We start from the raw sequence: 19257 nt of genomic DNA on the forward strand, positions 1-19257 counted from the left end.
TTGCCAAATTGTGTCACCTAGTTCCCTAGAGATATTCATGGCTTTTCATTAGAGATATTCATATAGAATTTATAGCCATATGCACATTCCTAAGCATGAGGTTGTTCATAACCTGGACAGTCATTACCTGTAATGAGGAACCTGGGCACCAGAAGCAAATGCCATATTTATCTCCCAGAAATGTGAAGGGTCTATGATCAAAGTGAGCTTAAAATACAAACATGCACATGCTCAGGATGTGTGTGTGTGTGCATTAAATTAGGCCTGGAAACATCTTTGCAAATTTACAACATTTTAGCAGCTGAGAAACATGGAATAGCAGTGGGCAGGTTGGGGGGAAGAAAAATGAAATAGGAAAGAGGGCCATCCAAGAGTAAGGATGGTGTGATGGTTAGAGATTTGACTGTGCAACTGCATGGGGTGTATAAATAGGCTATTACTGGTATACCGTAACTGTTCAGCTGAATCAGTATTGCTGTGTGTAATTATGTTCTGCTAGTGTGAAAGCTACTGGGCAGGTACTGGGAAGATAATTGATGGTGCCTGACTGTCTGCTTATGGCAGGTCAAGATAAGTATAGCATGTGGTAGAACAAAATGTGCCACTCAAAGGGGCTAACAATGGGCCACTGGTGGGGTCAGTGTACAGATGGGAATAGGTCAACGTGGCCAATTATTTATGAGTTTGTGCTTGAAAGTCTAAAACTGTTTGGACTGTTAGCTTAGAGGACTGGTCTCTTTTTTGCTTGTGTACATACTTCAATGAAGAGTTTTTTCTGTTAGACCTTGCTGGCAATGGTCTGTCTTCATGATCAGACAACAAACATGGTGGTCTGAGTTAAAGTCCCTGACAGTTGGGTCCGGGAAGACCCAGGTTCAAGTTCTCACTTGGCCTTGAAGCTGTCTTCCAGGCCAGTCACTGATTCTCAGCCTTATCTACCTGACAGAGTTGTTGTGAAGATAAAACAGAGGAGAGGATTATTGAAGTGACTCTGGATTCTTTGAAGGAAGAATAGTGGTGTAGAAATTGAATAAATAAAATTCACAGCAATGGATCTATTGGCCCTACAACAGGTGGGGTCTACCTCTCACCCCGTCTGGGGCTTCTCCCTTGGGGCAATGAGAAGCATTGCTTACAAGCATCAGCCACTGCAATGTTTGCTAAATGCCACGAGTTGGTCTCATATCTGGCCAAACAGAATTTAATTTTCAAAAATGTTCTGCTTTGGATGAAGAGCAGGGGGTAGGGGGGCAAGATGTGGTCTGTGCTGCCCGTTTTTGCCCCAAAAGTTAAAAAGGAAAATGGGGGGAGTTACTACGTTGTGCCCAAGGGTTAAATTTAGCTTGCAGACAAGCCACATTTAACAATTGTAGCACAGTGGAACAATGTGCAGCCAGGGTGGGGGAGCAAAGGGTGATTCGGGGGCAGGTACCCTGCGGAGTACAGCCTGTGCTGGGGAGCAGGGAGGCAGGAACCAGGAATGCCCCTGGACCTCCAGAGGTTGCCCAGCTCAGCTTTAGAAAAAGCTTCCATGCATGAGCTTGAGCATGTAATTCACCGTGGAGCTCCTCCCCCTAGTTAGGGTGTCCTTTTTAATTGTGCATCTTTGAGGTCTCTAAAATCTGTCTGAAGCTTGATGCTACATGTTACCTCCCTTACAGGGGATGATGGGATGTGCAGGACAGCACGCCTGGCAGATGCCAGGTTGGGGAATGTAGCATTTGGAAACACACTGGGACTGGGTTGTCAAAAACCTACACTCGCTTTTGCCTTCCTTTTGCAAAGCTCCCCTTGGTGAGCAAGGAAAACTGATATGGCAAATTCCTGTTCGCTGTCAGAGAAGTGCAAACTGCTCTTCGAGCGAACACTCATGCCCCGCAGCTGGTTCAGAGGTCTCCTGTAAAGGTGTACTGAGACGGTTGCACCAGCGCTTAGAGGAGTCTGGAATTTGATTTCTTCAGGAGTGCTTGACCATGAAGGTCAAACTGGTGGAAGACTCTTTGGTCTCTTCCAGCCAAAGGTTGCTGTCTGCTCATGATATTCCGAGACTCAGGGCAGGCGCCGTGGGGCTCACTTCAAGCCACGCAGGACAGCCTTGGGTTGTTCTCGCAGACAACGGACGGACACTCATCGAGCTTTGAGTGGGCTACTTCGGGATTCAGGTGGGGCTTACAGGATAAAACGCTTTTGCATATTGAAAGTAAATCCCAGCATGTACACAACTGCTATGTAGAACTTTCTGCCCTAGCATTTACTTTCTAAATGTGGAGCAGGAGAGCATTCCTATGGTAAAAGGTCCCATTCCAGACTTGGGCACCAACTTTCTAGGTGCAGGGAAATCAGACTGTTTTATGCTATTTTTTGGAAGTATTTGCCCTTGTGATGCCTCCTTGCCCCCTACCCCACCTGTAGGGAACAGTCCAGAAATAGCTTTGCCACCTCACTTTCAGTTTGAGAAAACAAAGCCCATAGTCTCTGAATGGTACAGCCTAGCAACAGCTCGGGCCATTCTCATGCTTGTAATAATGCAAGTCAAACTTCAGACACCCTTCTGCCAGCCAGAGTCCCATGGCCAATAGCCATGCTGGCTAGGAATTATGGAAGTTGGCAGCCCAACAAGACTGAAAGGCATTCACTTGGGAAGGTCTGCCATGGGCTTATGTTTTCTTCTTTTGCCTTTGAATAATCCAGGCGTGAATGTATTCAGTTTATTCTGGGCCCTTTGCCTTGGGTACCACTTTGCTTCAAGCCAAAATTCAGGATAGCCACCCCCCACACACACACACACACAAACTCATTCTGTTTTTAGAGAGTGCAGTTCCCTATTTCACACTTTTGCACATTGAGATCTGCTTGATAAGTTTGGAAGAGCTGCTGGTGTGGAGTTAAGAGATCAAGTGCAGTCTTCCCGTGCCACTATCGTCTTCATGAGATGCACTGGAGGCATCCAAGATGCAACTGGACAGCCGTCTGAGAGGGATGGTTGAACTTGGAGTCCTGCACAGAGCAGAGAGTTGGACCCAACGGCCCCCGGGGCCCATCCAGCTCTACTGCTCTGTGATTCTGTGAGTAAGACCATTTGTCCCGCTAACCACCTAAAAAAAATTGTTAAGGTGTTGAGATGATTGTATGTCCCCGCAGCTCATCCTAGACTCTCCCTATGTGGGATAAGAGGGAATTGTAGTGTCCCTTCGCATACACCCTGCAATTTTGCTAGATAGACTTTTTTCCTGTCTAATGAAAGCCCTGGGGGTGAGAGGGTTGGGAAGGCCCCAGGACAGCTCATACCCTGGCCTGTTCCATGTCCCCCCTCCCTGCCCACCAAAGCTTTCACTTCCCTCTGCTCCACAGTTGCATTCCCAACCTCGGACTGCTGGTTGGTTCAGTTCTTTCTCAGAGCTGAGCAGGAGCTGGACTGCCTCTGCCTCTAACCTCAGAAACAGGGATGCAAAGTATCCTGCAGTCCTTCACATGTGGTCTGACGTTGCTAGGATTGTTCCCCAAGACATGTCAAATGTTAACAGCACTTAGATGGAATCAAGTTATTGGGAAGTCCATGATTCAACCAGACTTAAGGATCTCGTTTATTATCCACACTGTTGGAAAGGAAGCTCTGTCTGAATAATGCCATTCTGCACCCTGTGGCTTCCTGTGGGGCTTTGGCATTGCCGGGCCTGCAGTTTAGCAGGGCTTGTTCAGTGTGGCTGCCTTTTTTCCTCCCTGTCCCATCCAGGCCTCCCTTGGGCTGCCTCTTCCCTCTCTTCTCCTCTTTGCTCTGCTGAACTGCTTTGGTGCTGCACAGCAGGTCTTGCTTTGCCTCTGTGATGCTGCGACAGGTTTGCTCTGGGCTTCATCTTTCCTGCATCTTTGCTGAGGCTGAGCAGAGATGAATGAAAGGTGATGGCCAGTGGCCAGTTCCCTTCCCTGTAGGGTGGCCATATATTCTCCTTGGCGATGGACAGTTTTCTGTTTCAAGGGCCACCTGGTCCTAATCTGCTTTAAAGATAAAGGACCATACAAAGGGAAGGCTGAAGGTATGCATCAAAGGCAGACTGATAGGGATAGAAGTGGAAGTTCCTGATCCTGGAAGCTTAAGCAGGATCAGGTGTGGTTAGTTTTTGGATGGGCGAACTGAGTCCTGCATTGAGCAGGGAGATGATGGGTCTGATGGCCTGCTAGTCCCCTTCCAACTGTATGCTTCTGTGGTCACCCATGTTAGGCTCAGATGCCTTCCTGTTTCCCCATTCACAGAAGATCCATTTGCCTAAATTTCAATTTTTCTTACCCTTAAATTGCTGCGGTGGGGGAAGCTGCAGCCTTACCCCCTTTCCTCATTCACATGGAGGTATCTAGACATCTCTTGAGTGTATACTTTTCCAGAGGGGTTAATTTAGTTCTTAGGAAGCCGGAAGCGACCACAGCTCTGAAGTGTGGATGTTCCAAGATCCTTTGCCCCAGACCATAATTGAGCTGCCTCCGGTTGATCTTGATGAATTTGCAATGGCATCCTGGAACTTCATACGGCTAATGCAATAACGTAAAACATGACAGCATCCCTCCTCTTTGCTGTCAGCCTGCTGGTCCCAGGGGTGATGAAAGACGAGCTTGGCAGTTTCAGCTTCTTCTGATAACATCAAGTGTGAACTTCATCCAGTAGCTGCTTCTTTAAGTGTACTGGGTATATGTTGACATAGACCTCTTGAGGAAAATGCCTGTGCTTTTCCTGGCCTAGTTCTCCAAAGTGCTACCTGCGTGGGTAGCAATGTGCTTCTCTTTGATGCTCATTTTCTTCTTGTAACTGGAAGGCTGACTAGTTCAAATGGCCATATGTGCCCCGCAAAAGACAGCATCCCATTGGATCTGATTCCTGCTATACATCTGCCACCTTTTGGAGGACTCAGCCAATGAGGGTGTAGGAACAAGGTAAAGACAATCCTGACCACTCATTGGCCATGTTCCCCCTTCGAACCTGATTGGTTCAGATAACTTTGCTGAGAGTATAAGTATGGCCTTTCTCTGCAAACCAAAAGCTGCGCCTGGAGGCTCAGCCATGTGCCAACGGGGCTAGCCGGAGCTAACGGATGGCACAGTGGCAGTAGGGGCGAGCTTAGGACAGGTGGGTTTTCTGAGCCAAGACAACTTCCCACCTGTGCCCACCAATGGTGCTGGGCCTGATGTTGTGGTATTAATAGGGAACCAGCCCTGGGAACCAGCAGGATCTAGACGTGCAAGGAGGGGATGTGAGAAAGGAGCCCATGATGTGCCATCAGCAGAGAAGGGCTGGACAACTCGAGGGCCTGCATCTCCAGGGGGCACACCCAGATTACTGAAAAGGAAGGTTCTCATAAATCATTCCTAGGTTGGATTCAGCAAACTGCTCTGTTCGTACTCAGTGACTCTTTCTTGGTTGGATATTAGCTTACTGGCTGCAGGCTGGAATGAAAATGCTTGTTGTGGATTTTGTTTAAAACATTTTCCCCCATTCTTCCTGATAAAATGTCTCAGGACAGCTTACAATACTTAAAATAGTAATATAATAGTACAATAATTAAAACAATAAATAACAAGCAAAACATAAATAACAATCAATTCCACAAAACTAAAGAAAAAAAAAGAAAATGTGACTGTAATCTTAAATCTTAAAACATCTAAAATCCTTGATTCTTAAAATGATGGTTGAATAAAAAGGTGGGACAGATGATGCGTCTGTGGTCAAAACTGAAGATGGGGGGAACTCAGCTCATGAAACTGAGGTTTCAGACTGTTCTTTGAAACCTTGGTGGAAAGAGTTCAGTCTTTCCCAGGTCCACATGGCGATGCCCGGAACTGAACCTTGGTTCTTTTTTCTTGGAAGTCTTGATCTGCATTCATTTCTTGCATGCTTGCCTTTCTTGCTCCCAGTATAAACAAGATGGCTCCAATATCACCAGTTACTGCCACGAAACTCTACCAGGATGGGTGCATGACGTGCTGGGTCACAACTGGGCCTGTTTCACAGGACAGAAGATCTCCCCGCCGGGCTCTGGGGTGCGAGTACAGCAGCTGCCTCTTCGGCAGCCCTTTGGAAGGTGGGTCCAAGCAAGTGCTGCTTTTGTTTTGCACAAGGGGAAAGGACTGTTCAGGCGTGTTTTCAAGCATCAGGTTGCTCAAAAGATTGCAAGTTTGCTCGCAACCAGCTCGGTTTCTGGAGATAGATACCATTTCATTCTTGCATCTTGGCTCTGTGCCATCAATGCAGAAAATCCCTGTTTTACAGTGCATGTTCCTTTAGGAAAGGAGACCAGGCATCCTCACATGGGAGGTCCTGAGCTGTGGCCCATGAAGCTCTCTGAGGCTGATGCCCTCCAGCTGTTTTGGAGTACAACTCCCAACAAGACTCCAGTGGCCTTGATGAGAAGAGACTTCTTTCTTTTTTCTGGATCCTGTCCTCTTAGCCCCCGCTGAATTTGCATTAATGGGAGAGAATGTGTCATGGGGCTTATTGAAGCATGAACATGCATCTCCATGAGCCCCAGGAAAAAAAACTCCCCATCCGGGCTGGAAACATCTGAGTCACAGAAGCGCAGTGGTGCATCACTCTGGATATGGAGACCCTTTGGGACTATTGCTCTGGGGAAAAGCTATTTTTGGCAGAGACTGGCTCATACTATAAGCACTGCCTGTTTAATGCATCACCTGAAACACTTCCTTTAAAAAAATGGTGTGTGTCGTGTCATTTGCATCAAGAATCAACATTCTCAATCCTTTCAGAAGGCTAGTTCTAAGTAAGTTGTGCTCTGTGCAAACTTGCATTTCAGGAAAGGGACCGTAGCTCAGTGCAGGCAGAAGGTTCAAGGGCAGCTCCTAGCATTTCCGGTGAAGTGATCTTTGGTATGTGACTAGCAAACACTTCTGTTTTCCTGAAGTTTTGGAAGGCTGTTCATCAGTCAAGAAGAGGACGGTGATGACATTGCATTTATAGACAGAACTGCAGTGTAGCAGTAGATAGGGTGGCACCCCTGAGCCCCAGGTCGTGGTTGGACACCTCGTTTTTACTGAGGTGCCCTCCCTCGCTCATTTACTGCTGTTACCAATGTGATCATTATTCTTTCAAAGAACAACATACTTTACTAGCAGCTGCAGTCAGTTCAAAACAAAGTGAAGCGCTGTTGCTGCTTCCATCTCCTGTTCCCCTGAAGGTGTCTGGATCACCCGTGGGTGCTGAGATGTCCTTAGGAAATGGAGATAGCAGGTTCTAATGATTTCCTCAATGGCGTGTCCATTTTGGGATAGTGCTCAAAGCAGTTTCTCCTGCTGCCAAAAAGGAAAAAAAATATTGCCTATTCCTGCTGTACTCTGGCTGGGGATGATGGGACTTGTAACTCAATAAACCCAGAGGACACCATGTTTGGGAAAGTTGCTTAAATATCAACCATGCAGGCTCTCTTGGCTACTCCGCCTACTGAAATGAAACCCCATGGCATGCTGCTTTACATCTTCCAATAAGTTAAGGACTCCCAGGGATTCTCTCAGTTGATGCCTGTATGCTACCTATGAAGCCTTTTAGAGGAATTTGGGGGTGGGGGAGAAATTATGGAAATTTTGTGCAGCTGGGATGAGCTCTAACCCTGAATTAAGCAATTTGCACCCATCAGAAGCTTTTCTCCTTGATATCTTGGCAGCAGACCTCCGCAGAAGCTCTACGAAACCAACGACGACTTTGTGAGAGCCATCAACTCTGTTCAGAAATCGTGGAGGGCAAAAACCTACAAGGAATATGAAGGCCTTACCCTAGAAGATCTCATCCGGAGAGCTGGAGGGTTACATTCCAGGATTCCCAGGTACAAGGCTATGGTAGCTTTTGTGGGAGTTCCTTGAGCAGCATCAAGCTGTGGATAGGCTGCAACTGCTTCAGACAGCAAGCATGAGCCCACCGTGTGACCAGATACTCAGTGTGGTGTAGTCATTAGAACTTCCTGGGTGACTTTGAGCCAGTCACTTAGCCTCACCCAAGCCTACCTTGCAGGGTTGTTGTGAGGATACAATAAAACCGAGGACAACCTTGCAAGCCACCTTTCCCTCTAGGCCGGAGGGCTTTTGAGGGGGCATGAGACAGAGGCAGCCTTCTTAACCTGGCACCCTGCAGATAGATGCTGGCTGAAGATGATAGAAGCTGGGTACCAGGTTGGAGAAGCCTGGACTAAGAGATGCTGGATAATGTCCCCCAGTGGCTACGAGCCATGAATGTGGCTGCCTGGGATGTTCCAGTGTTCAGGGCAATAAGCCTTTGAATACTTCACTTGCTGTGATGTGGGACTATTGAACCTTCTCAGCCTGGGGCCACATTTGCAGGGAGGGTAGGTGGGGCTGAAGGAGTGATGCAAAAATTTCAGCATGTGCAAGCTTAAGATTCTTACTCCCTTAGGACAGCAGGTCAACTTAGCTTTTAAGAAAAGAGCAGAAAACCAGAGTAACTGGCAAAGGGTTGTGGGGAAGAGATGGGACCATAGGAAGAGGGAGTAGCCTTCTACAGAGGGCCAAATTTGGCCTCTGGGCATGAAGTCGTACAGCCCCAATGGGAAAGGACTGTTGCCTTCCTAGATTGGTTGCAGGCTTCCCAGACACATCTAGTTGGATCGTGAGATGGACAAGGTGACCCTTGGGCTTGATTTGGGTCGACTATCAGGCTGTTCTTCCTTGTTTGTCCTCTACCTCAACAAGAATGGCAGATCACCAGATGTCTGTCCGTCCGTCCGTCCATCCATCCAATTTGTATCTTGCCTTTCTCTCATTGTGGAACTGAAGGCGGCTACATGCAGTTCCCAAGCGGTCTCCCCTCCAACCACAGGCCTGACCCAGCCCTGCTTAGCTTTACCATTACAGATGTCTTAAGTGCCTTCAGACCATACTCTGGGCACATTCTGAAAATAATAAATTATTATTTGCAAAATAACTATTTAAAATACTCTGCTCCTCAGCCATAAACGCCCCCAGCAAAACAAGACATTCTCTGCCCATGGGCTTGCAATCTAAAAGGACACAACGCAAGGGAAAAGGACCAAGAAGAGATGAGGGGTGAGAAACTGGAGAGCTCCCTTCTCCACCTCATCACTGAAAGATGCCCCGCGGCAGTGGCTGGTGGTGGGGAGAGCTGAGCAAGGAACGGGGCAGGACGGGTGTCTTGAGAGACATGCACTCTTGGGTTACTAAAGCTGCCAGGTCTGCCCTCTGCTCTTTTGGGCCCACTGCATCTGTGCCCATCTTCGGGGGTTGTCCTGGATGGTGCCATTGCCCTGGCAGAGAAGGCCTGAAGTCTTCGTCTTTGGCATTCCTGCAGCAGAATGCAGAAAGATTTTTGCAGGCTGTAAATTGCACACTGTGTCCCCAATGGGGAGTATTCATTGAAGAACGACATGACTTCTTTGGAGGAAATGAGACAGTGTGGTGAGGCTCATCCAATACAAAATAAATCTGCTTGCAGATGGCAGATTTTAGCCCAAGGCCCGGGGAAAAGCAGTTTAACTATCAGTAAAAAGGCATGGACAATCCTCGGTCCACACCAGCTCATAAACTGCTGTTTACTTTCCCCCTGAAATGACTATAAAGTAGCTGCTTTAAAGTCAGTGTGACTGGCACATGATGTATCATCTTTCACGGCCCACAGTTGAATTGTATCCATTGCCAGAGGCAGGTTTATGACAAAGAGCAGAGAGAAACCTGAATCTGTACATAGTTGCACACTCAAATCTGATGCTACGAAGTAGCACAGGAACCTGGCATCCTGTGCACTGAAGCACATTTTGCTCTGGTTTAGTTAAGGCATTCTAACTTTAGCCTCAGAAATTGGCAGTTTTACAGGAAACGGCCCTGCACGGGTAACACTGTCCCTCAGTGTTTGCTGTGGCTCCATCTTTCCTAACAAGACCCATCTGCCCCCAGCACAGGGGCGCCTGTAGGGAGCTGAGCACACAGAAACAGCATCTTCTGCTCTCCTAGCAGCATTCAGAGGCTGATCCAACATTGTTGTGCTAAGCAGAAGTCACAGAGCTAATGAGAAGCTGCAGGAGAGTTCCACTGCCCATCTGGCCAGGTGCCCTCACTAAGCCTCCAAGCAAGCCATCTCAGCTTTTCCACCTGCCATATCAGAAACAACATTATTCCATAGTGATGATGAAATACAGCTTTACCAGTGGTCCCTGGGTTATGAACATCTGCACTTGCAAACCCAGAAGTTGGGTGGATAACCTGGAAGGAGAGACCATTCAAGCTGTCTTACATTCCTTGCACGAAGAAATTGATGGGATGTAAATAAGGTGAACTGGGAACAGACCTGCCATGCAGCATACAGCTGCAGCAATGCTGAACAGAAACAGAAAGCTAAGCTCCTGAGAACTGTCTGGCACTCCTGCTATGGGAAGCCAAGAGGACCACTATACTGGAGTGTTTTTTTTCGCAATGCTGGCCGAAGTTCACTGTTAGACTCCCTTGAAAGTCATTGCTAGTGGTTAGAGTGTTGACCTTGGACTCTGGAGATCCAGGTCTACTCCCTGCTCAGCCAAAGTCTCTGGGTGACATTGGGTCAGTCAGGGACTCTCAGGCTAACCTACCTCACTGGGCTGTTGTGAGGATCAAATGGAGGGAAGGAGATTTTTGTAAGCTACTTTGTATTCCTTGGAGAAAATAAGTCAAGATATAAATATAATAATGGATTTGCTTTTTGAAATGCTGCCAAATATTTGGTGGCGATCGCAAGGGTTTCAAGTCTTTGGTTTCTTCATCTTGAGTAACCTGAAATTCTGACATGCTGGAGCTGGACCAGGGCAGGACTCATCTATGGCAGAAACTTTGGGTTACGGGGCAGCATAGAAATTGAATTAAATAATAAATATGAGTGGCGATGGCAGGAAAGGAAATTTTGGCTAACCATTAGGAGAAAGCTCCTACTGGCAAGTTACTTAGCACTGGCACAATCTGCTTGAGGAAATGGTGGCCTCTCCTTCACTGGAGGTAGTTAGCATTTACTCCTCAGCCTGGTGTGACCTGCCATCTTAATTCTCCAAGAATCAGGACCAACTTCTTGATTCATAAACTTCCATGAAAAGAGATGTTGGGAACACCTGGGGCTCTTTTTGCTTTGCAGCAAGCCCAGATGCAAGTAAGATCTGTTTTTAAAAAAATACAGAGGGTACCTGAGTCTGCATCTGAATCTATTTTGACACCCACAAGTGTTATGTTGCCTGCACTTGGCTTATTTGCTGCCCAATCCCTTCCAGAATCCCCCTATGAATCTGTCCTTTGGTGCCCTTAAAAATAGCCACCTCTTACCTTTTTGGCAAGATGTAGTCCCCAGGAGGGAATCTGTAATGGCCATTTTCTTGTTGGAAAAGAAAGGATTAACCAGCAGGAATGGATGCCTTCCTGTTTGTGGACAAACAAGATAGGTGCCATGACCTCCATAACCTCGTTATTCAGACGTCCCTGTTCCTTGTGCTGCTTAAAATGTGAGTTGCTGTTATCAAATAGTAGATTCCAGTGCACAAACTACACAGAGTTTTGTTTGTTTCTTGTAGTAGGCCAAAGCCTGCTCCTTTGACTGCTGAAGTAATCAAAGAAGCTTCTTCTCTGCCAGAATCCTGGGACTGGAGAAAGGTGAATGGTGTTAATTATGTCAGCCCAGTACGAAATCAAGGTAGGATGCACTGTTTGCAAACTCTTTTCAGTGAAATGTTTTGGAAAGTGTGTGTGTGTGTGTGTAGGGGCAGTTTTACTGGTACATGGAATCTGCCGCCCTTCTTGGCTCACTGCCTGAAGCAGTGGATTCACCCCACCTTATGGGAGGGCCAGCCATGCGTGGGGAACAGCATGTGCTGGATGGGAGAAGCAATTCTATATTTTGAGCAAGCATTTGCGAATAAGATCGAATGGGTGGTGTGTGCTTTCCTTGCTTCCGTTTTTGCTTCAAAGGAGAGAGAAGTCGCCGTACTTCCTGTCCACCCACATCTGCTCTGACACAACAAGAGGTGATTTGGCTTCTTAATGCCTCTCTGCAATTGCAGCGCCCTTTCTTTTGTATCCTGGGCAAGCTACATGGAATTAAACTGCCTCCAGGCAGCAGGTCGCCTTCTTGTTCCGCAGCTGTGCTAATTTTGCTTTCAGAAGTGCTTGCTTTAGCTACAGAAAAGTGGTGGTAAATGAAGAGGGACCAACAGATGTTTGTGCTCCGAAGATGTCAAAAGAGGGGTAGTACACACTTGTGTAGTTAAGTAGTTGACACTGAAATGTCATTAACTCTGAAAACCAAGAAAAAAATGCAGGCTGCTAAGGCGTTAATAGCAAAAAAAAAAAAAAAAAAAGTGTGCAAGAGCAAGAGAAAGAAAAAGAGAGGGAAGGAGAAAGCCCAGTGATCCAATCGTCAGAATGATGCAGCCTTTTAAAGCAGGTTCAGAACATGTTTCATCCTTAGGGCTGAGTCCCATTTTGAAGAAGCTTTTGGGAGCAGCGTTCCATTGTCGGGAGGAGCCAAAAGTAAAATATAACGTGGATCTTCCAAATCCTGGTCCAGCGCTCTTAACCATTACACCACACTGCCTTTCTATTTGGGGTTTTACTTTTATTTTATACTCTGGTTTTAAACTTTTATACCGTATCTTACATTGTAAATTATGGTTTTCATTGTTTTGAATCACCCGGATCACTTCAGCTATCAAGCAGTGTAGAAATGTAGCATCCCCATTAGAAAGCACAGCTTCTTTTTTGCATTTCAAACAAAAAGAACGAATCTTATACCTCCATGGGGTCACATTTTGAGATCAGATATGGAAGGCCAGACTGCAAGGTGCCTGCTCCGGGGAGGGACTGCTGTTTGGATTAGGGGCCTCCCAGCTGGAAGGAGCCAAGCCTTGACTCCTATCACAGCACAATTCATCTTTCCAAGGATGCATAACTCTTCCATGCCCAAATGATCCCCGCTCACTCAAGGGCACAGGGATGTGTTCCCATCACAGGTTTCTGGCAACAAGACAGGACTGGACCCAGTGATGCAGGGAAGTTCTGCTCAGCCTCCCTTTGGGCTGAGAAACCTCCATCTTTAAGGTTAATGGAGCCTCTTCGTCTAGCCAACCAGCTTCTTCTGCCATTATTTTGGGTACCTTTGAGAGTAGATCAAGAGGTTTAAAGCATTTAAACTGTTAAATACCCTCCATGGCACTGAGCTGTCCTTTGAAGGTGCTAGAAACTGTTGCAGTGAGACTGAACTGTAATTTGACTTAGATAAAATTGAGACTTGTATACTTAGTGGAAAAATGTCCAGATCAGTATGTGTTTCATCAGGCTCTGCTGTCAGAAATCAAGTTGCTCTTTTCTTGCCCTCTCTCCTTTCAAGCAGTTCAAGCTAAGAAGCTTCCCAGTACAGCTTTTGTTGTGTTGAAACTAGCCAGTTCGGCTGCCTTTGTGATACAATGAGAGTATTAGAAGTCATCACCAAAGATACCAGCAAAGTTAGCATACCAGCCATTAGGAAAATGCAGCTTATGCTAAGAAGTTGGTTCAAAACTGGATTCCTCCCCTTTGCTCTCAACTGAAAGGGATTAGCACCACCCTCAGGGTGATTCCTGCTGAGAATGTGGGATGCTGCTCCATTGATTTGCTCTTACAATTTGACACTAGATAATAAGATGTGTTACATCTGCCTCCCTCTGGCTCCACTGCATTTTCTACCAAACCAGATGTGGTCTAACTCTCACCAGCCTCCTTGCTAATCTCTGCATCTCTTAACCTTAGCATTTCTGCCACCAAGTCTGACCTTCTCTCATCTTCCAGTTCGGATTCCAACGCTGAGATAACAAGCTGGAAGGCTTGAATTTTAGGAGAACTGGGGCTCATTTTCTTATCTACCTCACTCCCCAAACACAAAAAAGCCCTCCCAAATGCCTTCCTTTCGCATTAGCTGCCACATCACGAAGCTCACAGCATACAGCTGTGTCCCAGCCTAAGTGTGCCAAGCATTGTGTGACTGACAGAACTTGTTTGCTCTTACCCTCAGCTTCCTGTGGCAGCTGCTATGCATTTGCTTCAATGGGCATGCTGGAAGCCCGGATTCGTATCCTCACCAATAATTCTCAGACTCCAATACTGAGTCCACAGCAGGTTGTTTCCTGCAGCCAGTACGCTCAAGGTAAGCAGCCTACACCTCTCTTCATTTTTGAACCAGAAGTCATGTCCTGAGCTGAGCAAAGGCTAGTGGTGTTAGTTCCGCACACCGACTCACTTTGCCACAGTCCAGACGCACTGCCAGACATGTTCTCTTTCTTTTGTTGAGTCTTAATTCCCGTGCAAGAAGGAGCCTGCTTTGACTGATCAGTGCAAAAGAGCTGCCAGAGCTTTTCTTGCTTGCACAGGTGGGAAGATCAGGTTAAAAGTCCTCCTGCATCTCAGAGAGGTCCTGGCCTGCATAGTGTGCTGGACTGAGAGCATTTGGTTGCTGAATTGGGCCTCAAAGACTTCGAGCTGCTGATCCCAGCAGTAGACTACAAAACTATAAGCTTGGCTGGCCAGCCCCTGGTCCTGCATCGAGCTACTGGGCAGCTTTTCTCACTGTTGGAAGGCCAGGTGTGTGCTAGGGGTAGTGTCAGCATCCAGGGCATGGGCAGGTGACCAGCAGACAGGAGCAGCAGGACCCAGGCAACCAGGTTAGGACACAAGGGTCAGTCCAAAAGCACAGTTAAGCAGTCCAAAGGACGGAGTTGGGAGTTGAAGTGCAAGGCAGAGTCCATTCCAGAGGCAAGCGAGTCAGACAAGCCGGGAGTCAGGGAACCACGAAGACAAGCCAAAGGAAACAGGTACCTTGAAGGCTGGAGCAAGCGAGGGCCAGGAAAACAGGCAGGATCGAGGAGCAGGCAGAGGACCGTGAGTAGGGTCATGGGCAGCATCCCAGGAGCCCTTCAGCAACTCAAGAGGCCTTTGCTGCCAAGGCAGCCTCTGAGGGGAAGAGCTAGTTCTTATACAGCGCTTCCCCCAGGGCTCTCAGGTGGAGCCCATGAGAGCCCGGGCAGCTGCAGGAGATCGGGGTAGTAATCCTGCAACTGCCAGAGCTGCCATGCTGGTGCTTGGTCAGCAGAGGGAGCCCTGAAGCTGGCTTGGGTCTTGACAGGTATTTAAATGCAGCTGTTTTCTGCCACTGCACATCTGCCGAGGCTGGTTTAAATGGAGGCTGAACTTGTATCCCTTGGCAACAAAATGGAAACCTCTCCAGCTGATGTCCAATCACGGGAGGCCCAAGTTTTCCTTGCTCTCTGCCGCCCCGAGTTTGAGTCCAACTTCAAGGGAGACATAATATGAGATTTGGTCATTCAAGCGATGGGTTGACCTGCTCTCCATATGACCACAGCTCACATAGATTTCGGCTCCCGAGGATCTTGCAATGTGAAAATAAAGAAGGGGAGGGAGAATCGAACGTCGGGGGCACAAAATGTGGAGTGTCGAACTCCATCTTTCCAAGCATTCGCAGGCATCCTCTTGTGCTCAGTGCAGTGAACTGAGCCGAAAGGAAGTCTGTGCATGCTTGCAGATGGCCACCAGTCCACTCATGCATCCAGCAGCCCTCTTCCACATCAGCCCCAGAGGAGGGTCACTGCCTGCCCAGCGGTAGCACAGGTCCTGGTGAGCCCCCATTTGGTGCCAGCCGCGGTGCTCAAATAGCAGCTGAGAGGGGCTCTGGCTGCACAGCACGGAGGGCCCAGTTCCTGGAAGGCAAACTCTGGGCTGCTGTAAAGCAGCATGGAGGCCGGGAAGCCAAGCTCAAGGAATCCAGTGGATTCCTACCCCCAGAGAGACTCCTCATGTGTCCCCAGTTATGCCCGTACCATTCTGTGCCCTTCTTCGATGTGAGGTCTGTGTGCTTTCACCCATTCCCATTCCCATGAGATAATCATGCCCCCTGGAGAAACCTTGGGTTAACTTTCCAGTTCATTCTTTCTTTCTTTTCAGGTTGTGATGGCGGATTCCCTTACCTCATTGCTGGAAAATACACTCAGGATTTTGGTGTGGTTGAGGAGTCATGTTTCCCTTATACAGGCACTGATTCTCCTTGCACTTTAAAGCATGGCTGTTATCACTACTACTCCTCCGAGTACTACTATGTTGGGGGATTTTATGGAGGGTGCAACGAAGCCCTGATGAAACTCGAACTGATCAAGCATGGCCCCATGGCGGTGGCTTTTGAAGTGTATAGTGACTTCATGCACTACAGAGGAGGCATCTACCACCATACCGGGCTGATGGATCCTTTCAACCCCTTTGAACTGACCAATCATGCTGTCTTACTCGTGGGTTACGGCAGTGATCAGGTTACTGGTGAGCCATTTTGGATAGTGAAGAACAGCTGGGGAGAATCCTGGGGAGAAGAGGGTTACTTCAGGATCCGTAGAGGCACTGACGAATGTGCGATCGAAAGCATTGCGGTGGCTTCCATTCCAATTCCACGAGTGTAGCCCTGGTGGAATTTAGGCAACACCCTCTCAGGAATCCACAGTGTTCTCATACACACGTCCTGAATTCTAGTAGGGAATATTACTGTCTTGCTTCTACAGCTTAAAAGAATGAGCTTTAATAAAAGCATCCAGGGAAAAGTAAGCATATATTTGTATTGCTCAAAGGATTTTAAAATGAGGGTCTTGGTAGGTAGAAGACTGAGGCTTGGCACACCTGAGTTCAGTAGCTGCTCACCTGGGAAGTTTTCTGGGTGACCTTGGCCAGCCCAAAGGATTCAGCTAAACTATGGTCAAGATAGTGTTGCTGTGGTTTTGTGTGACTGGCTGACAAGTTGGAATTAGAAGCCATGGCTTGTAAGGTATCTGTAATGTAATGTAATGATGCCTGAACTGACAAGCAGCAGTGACGGGCTTATCCGCTGGAGGCTGCTGTGCCATCAAAGGGGAATCCTGAACAGGGAGGAAATACAGCAGCTTGATCATGTGCTTGGAAGTTCATCACATGGTATGGGTTGCAAACCATGGTTTCTGCCAACAACAGTTTAATGTGCTTGAGCTGAGCCTATCTTTTAGCCTAACCTAGCAGGTTTCTTAGGATTAAATGGAATACTCTCATGAATGTCATTTTGCGCTGCTTGGAGGAAGGATATGATACCAAGTAATTTTGATGTTTACAATCTTAACTGTAAATTCTTCAGAAGTGACCTTTTTTAAAAACTGTGGATGGTCAATGCATTGTTTGCCATTATGTCTTTCCTCACTGAACAGACTTTTTATACTTATGCCAAAAACATTTCTTAAATCTGTTACTTGATTTGATTTTTAATGCAGTGCCTTATAGGAAGTATGAAGAAATTTGAATGTAGAAGATACATGTAAATGCGTAACACATGATAATATTATGCGGTGATTTTTTTAAAGGGAAGCTCCAATGTTTTTCTTTAGCAAAACATTATGTCAAGATTCATGTTTAGTGGCACGCTTATTATTCTGCACTTGTCTTGCTTCATTTGGTTTTTAATTTTGGACTTAATTCTGAAATAAAGAGGTCCTCAGCTGTTGCTGAGGAAGTTCTTCAGCCATGTTGTTGTTGCTCCGTCTTTGAAAACAAAATGGTCAGCTGGAGAGATCCTTACCTTGCAGTGGACTTGTAGATTGTTCCTTTTAGTGGGCCTGCTACACTTCAGTGAGCAATCCAGTTGGGATGCCTGGAAGTCTCCGAACTTGAGGAGAAGGCAGGAGGAGGAAGGAGCCCGGGATAGGAGGAGCAGGGTGGGAGGACCACCAAGGTGAATTCAACCTACCCAGTCAAGACCGCCCATTTTGTCCATCCAGCTGTGGCATTTCAGAAGGGGAGAGAAGGAGGTTGGAGCAGCACTGGGACACACTGGACCCAGTCTCTTCCATGTCTCCAAAATACCGCCTTGATCCTTTTACTGTGGGCAGTCTGGTGGCCTTGGAGAAGCAGGCCGTATGGTTCTCATGCCAGCTGTGTGTGGTGGAGAACGGGATCCAAGTACAGAGCTCTGTTTCTAACCTCGGATTTGGGAATCCAAGGATTCTTCTGGCTCCCAAGATGTGTAGGGCTCATAGTATCCCTCTGCCCAGGTTATTATCATTGCCTCTCTAGATCAGTGCAAGGGCCCACAATGCATCTCTAGTGAAGCTGTCCCAGGGGAATTTGCAAGCAATGTGGGTAGAAATGGCCATTTTGTGTGTATTTCTCTGCCAACTGCCCATCTGAGGTGCTGTTGTCATTGTTGCTGCTACTTACTACATTTGAGAACAAGTTTAAAGCATGTAAAAGTAAAATGGATGATCTCAGAATAATAAAATCAAATACAACAGAACTTAACAGAACCCGGATATCCATTCCCTCCCTTGCCCCAACATTGCTTGCTTGCTACTTGCAAAGTCACATCCAACCCATCGCGACCCCATGGACAACATTCCTCCAGGCCTTCCTGTCCTCCACTATCCCCCGGAGTCCACCTAAGTTCACGCCAACTGCTTCAGTGGCTCCATCCAGCCACCACAACCTCTGCCGTCCCCTTATTCTTTTGCCATCTATTGTTCCCAGCATCAGGGTCTTCTCCAGGGAGTCCTTCCTTCTCATTAGGTGCCCAAAGTATTTGAGTTTCATCTTCAGGATCTGGCCTTCTAAAGAGCAGTCAGGGCTGATCTCCTCTAGGACTGACCGGTTTGATCTCCTTGCAGTCCAGGGGACTCGCAGGAGTCTCCTCCAGCTCCACAATTCAAAGGCTTCAATTCTTTGTCACTCAGCTTTCCTTATGGTCCAACTTTCACAGCCATACATTGCAACTGGGAAGACCATAGCCTTGACTATACAAATTTCTGTCAGCAGTGTGATGTGAAGGAAATGGCAACCTACTCCTGTACCCTTGCCATGAAAACCCCATGGACTGTTCTAAAGGGCAAAACGATATGATGCCAGAAGATGACCCCCAACATACACACAAAGAAAAAATCCTGGGACTTGATCCTGCACCAAACCGGCCCGCAAACTGGCAATGCCCCCTGGCAGCCACCCAAGACTGCTGCCCAGTGCCATTGCCCTGGGTGCTGGGCCCTTCAGCAGGTGTCAGTGCGGTATGCCCCCCCCCAGTGGCTTGGGGGGGTCTGTAATGGCCACTGGTAGGGGGAGTGAACATTACCTGCACCATCCTGCTTGCATCAGCAGCTTCAGTTGCTTTCAGTCACATGTTACAACTGTGTGGCTAGTGCTGTTGGTGAAATTAGCCAATTTATTTAACTCGTTATGCTTCTGTAC

At 47.4% G+C, this 19257-nt stretch overlaps 1 protein-coding gene across 1 annotated transcript in view; it reads left to right on the top strand.

Moving 5' to 3' along the window:
* The window catches only part of CTSC (cathepsin C), a 25472-nt gene extending 7924 nt beyond the window's left edge, over positions 1–17548 (top strand). The window contains exons 3-7 of the mRNA XM_044441843.1: positions 5805–6068; positions 7662–7820; positions 11550–11668; positions 14021–14152; positions 15964–17548. Of these exons, the coding sequence (XP_044297778.1) occupies positions 5805–6068; positions 7662–7820; positions 11550–11668; positions 14021–14152; positions 15964–16466 (1177 nt within the window). The 3' untranslated portion in view covers positions 16467–17548. The remainder of the gene's footprint in view (positions 1–5804; positions 6069–7661; positions 7821–11549; positions 11669–14020; positions 14153–15963) is intronic.
* The last annotated feature ends 1709 nt before the right edge of the window (positions 17549–19257 follow it).

This window comes from Varanus komodoensis, unplaced genomic scaffold (genome assembly GCF_004798865.1).
Source record: "Varanus komodoensis strain SLA01 unplaced genomic scaffold, ASM479886v1 scaffold4, whole genome shotgun sequence".
Lineage (NCBI taxonomy): Eukaryota > Metazoa > Chordata > Lepidosauria > Squamata > Varanidae > Varanus > Varanus komodoensis.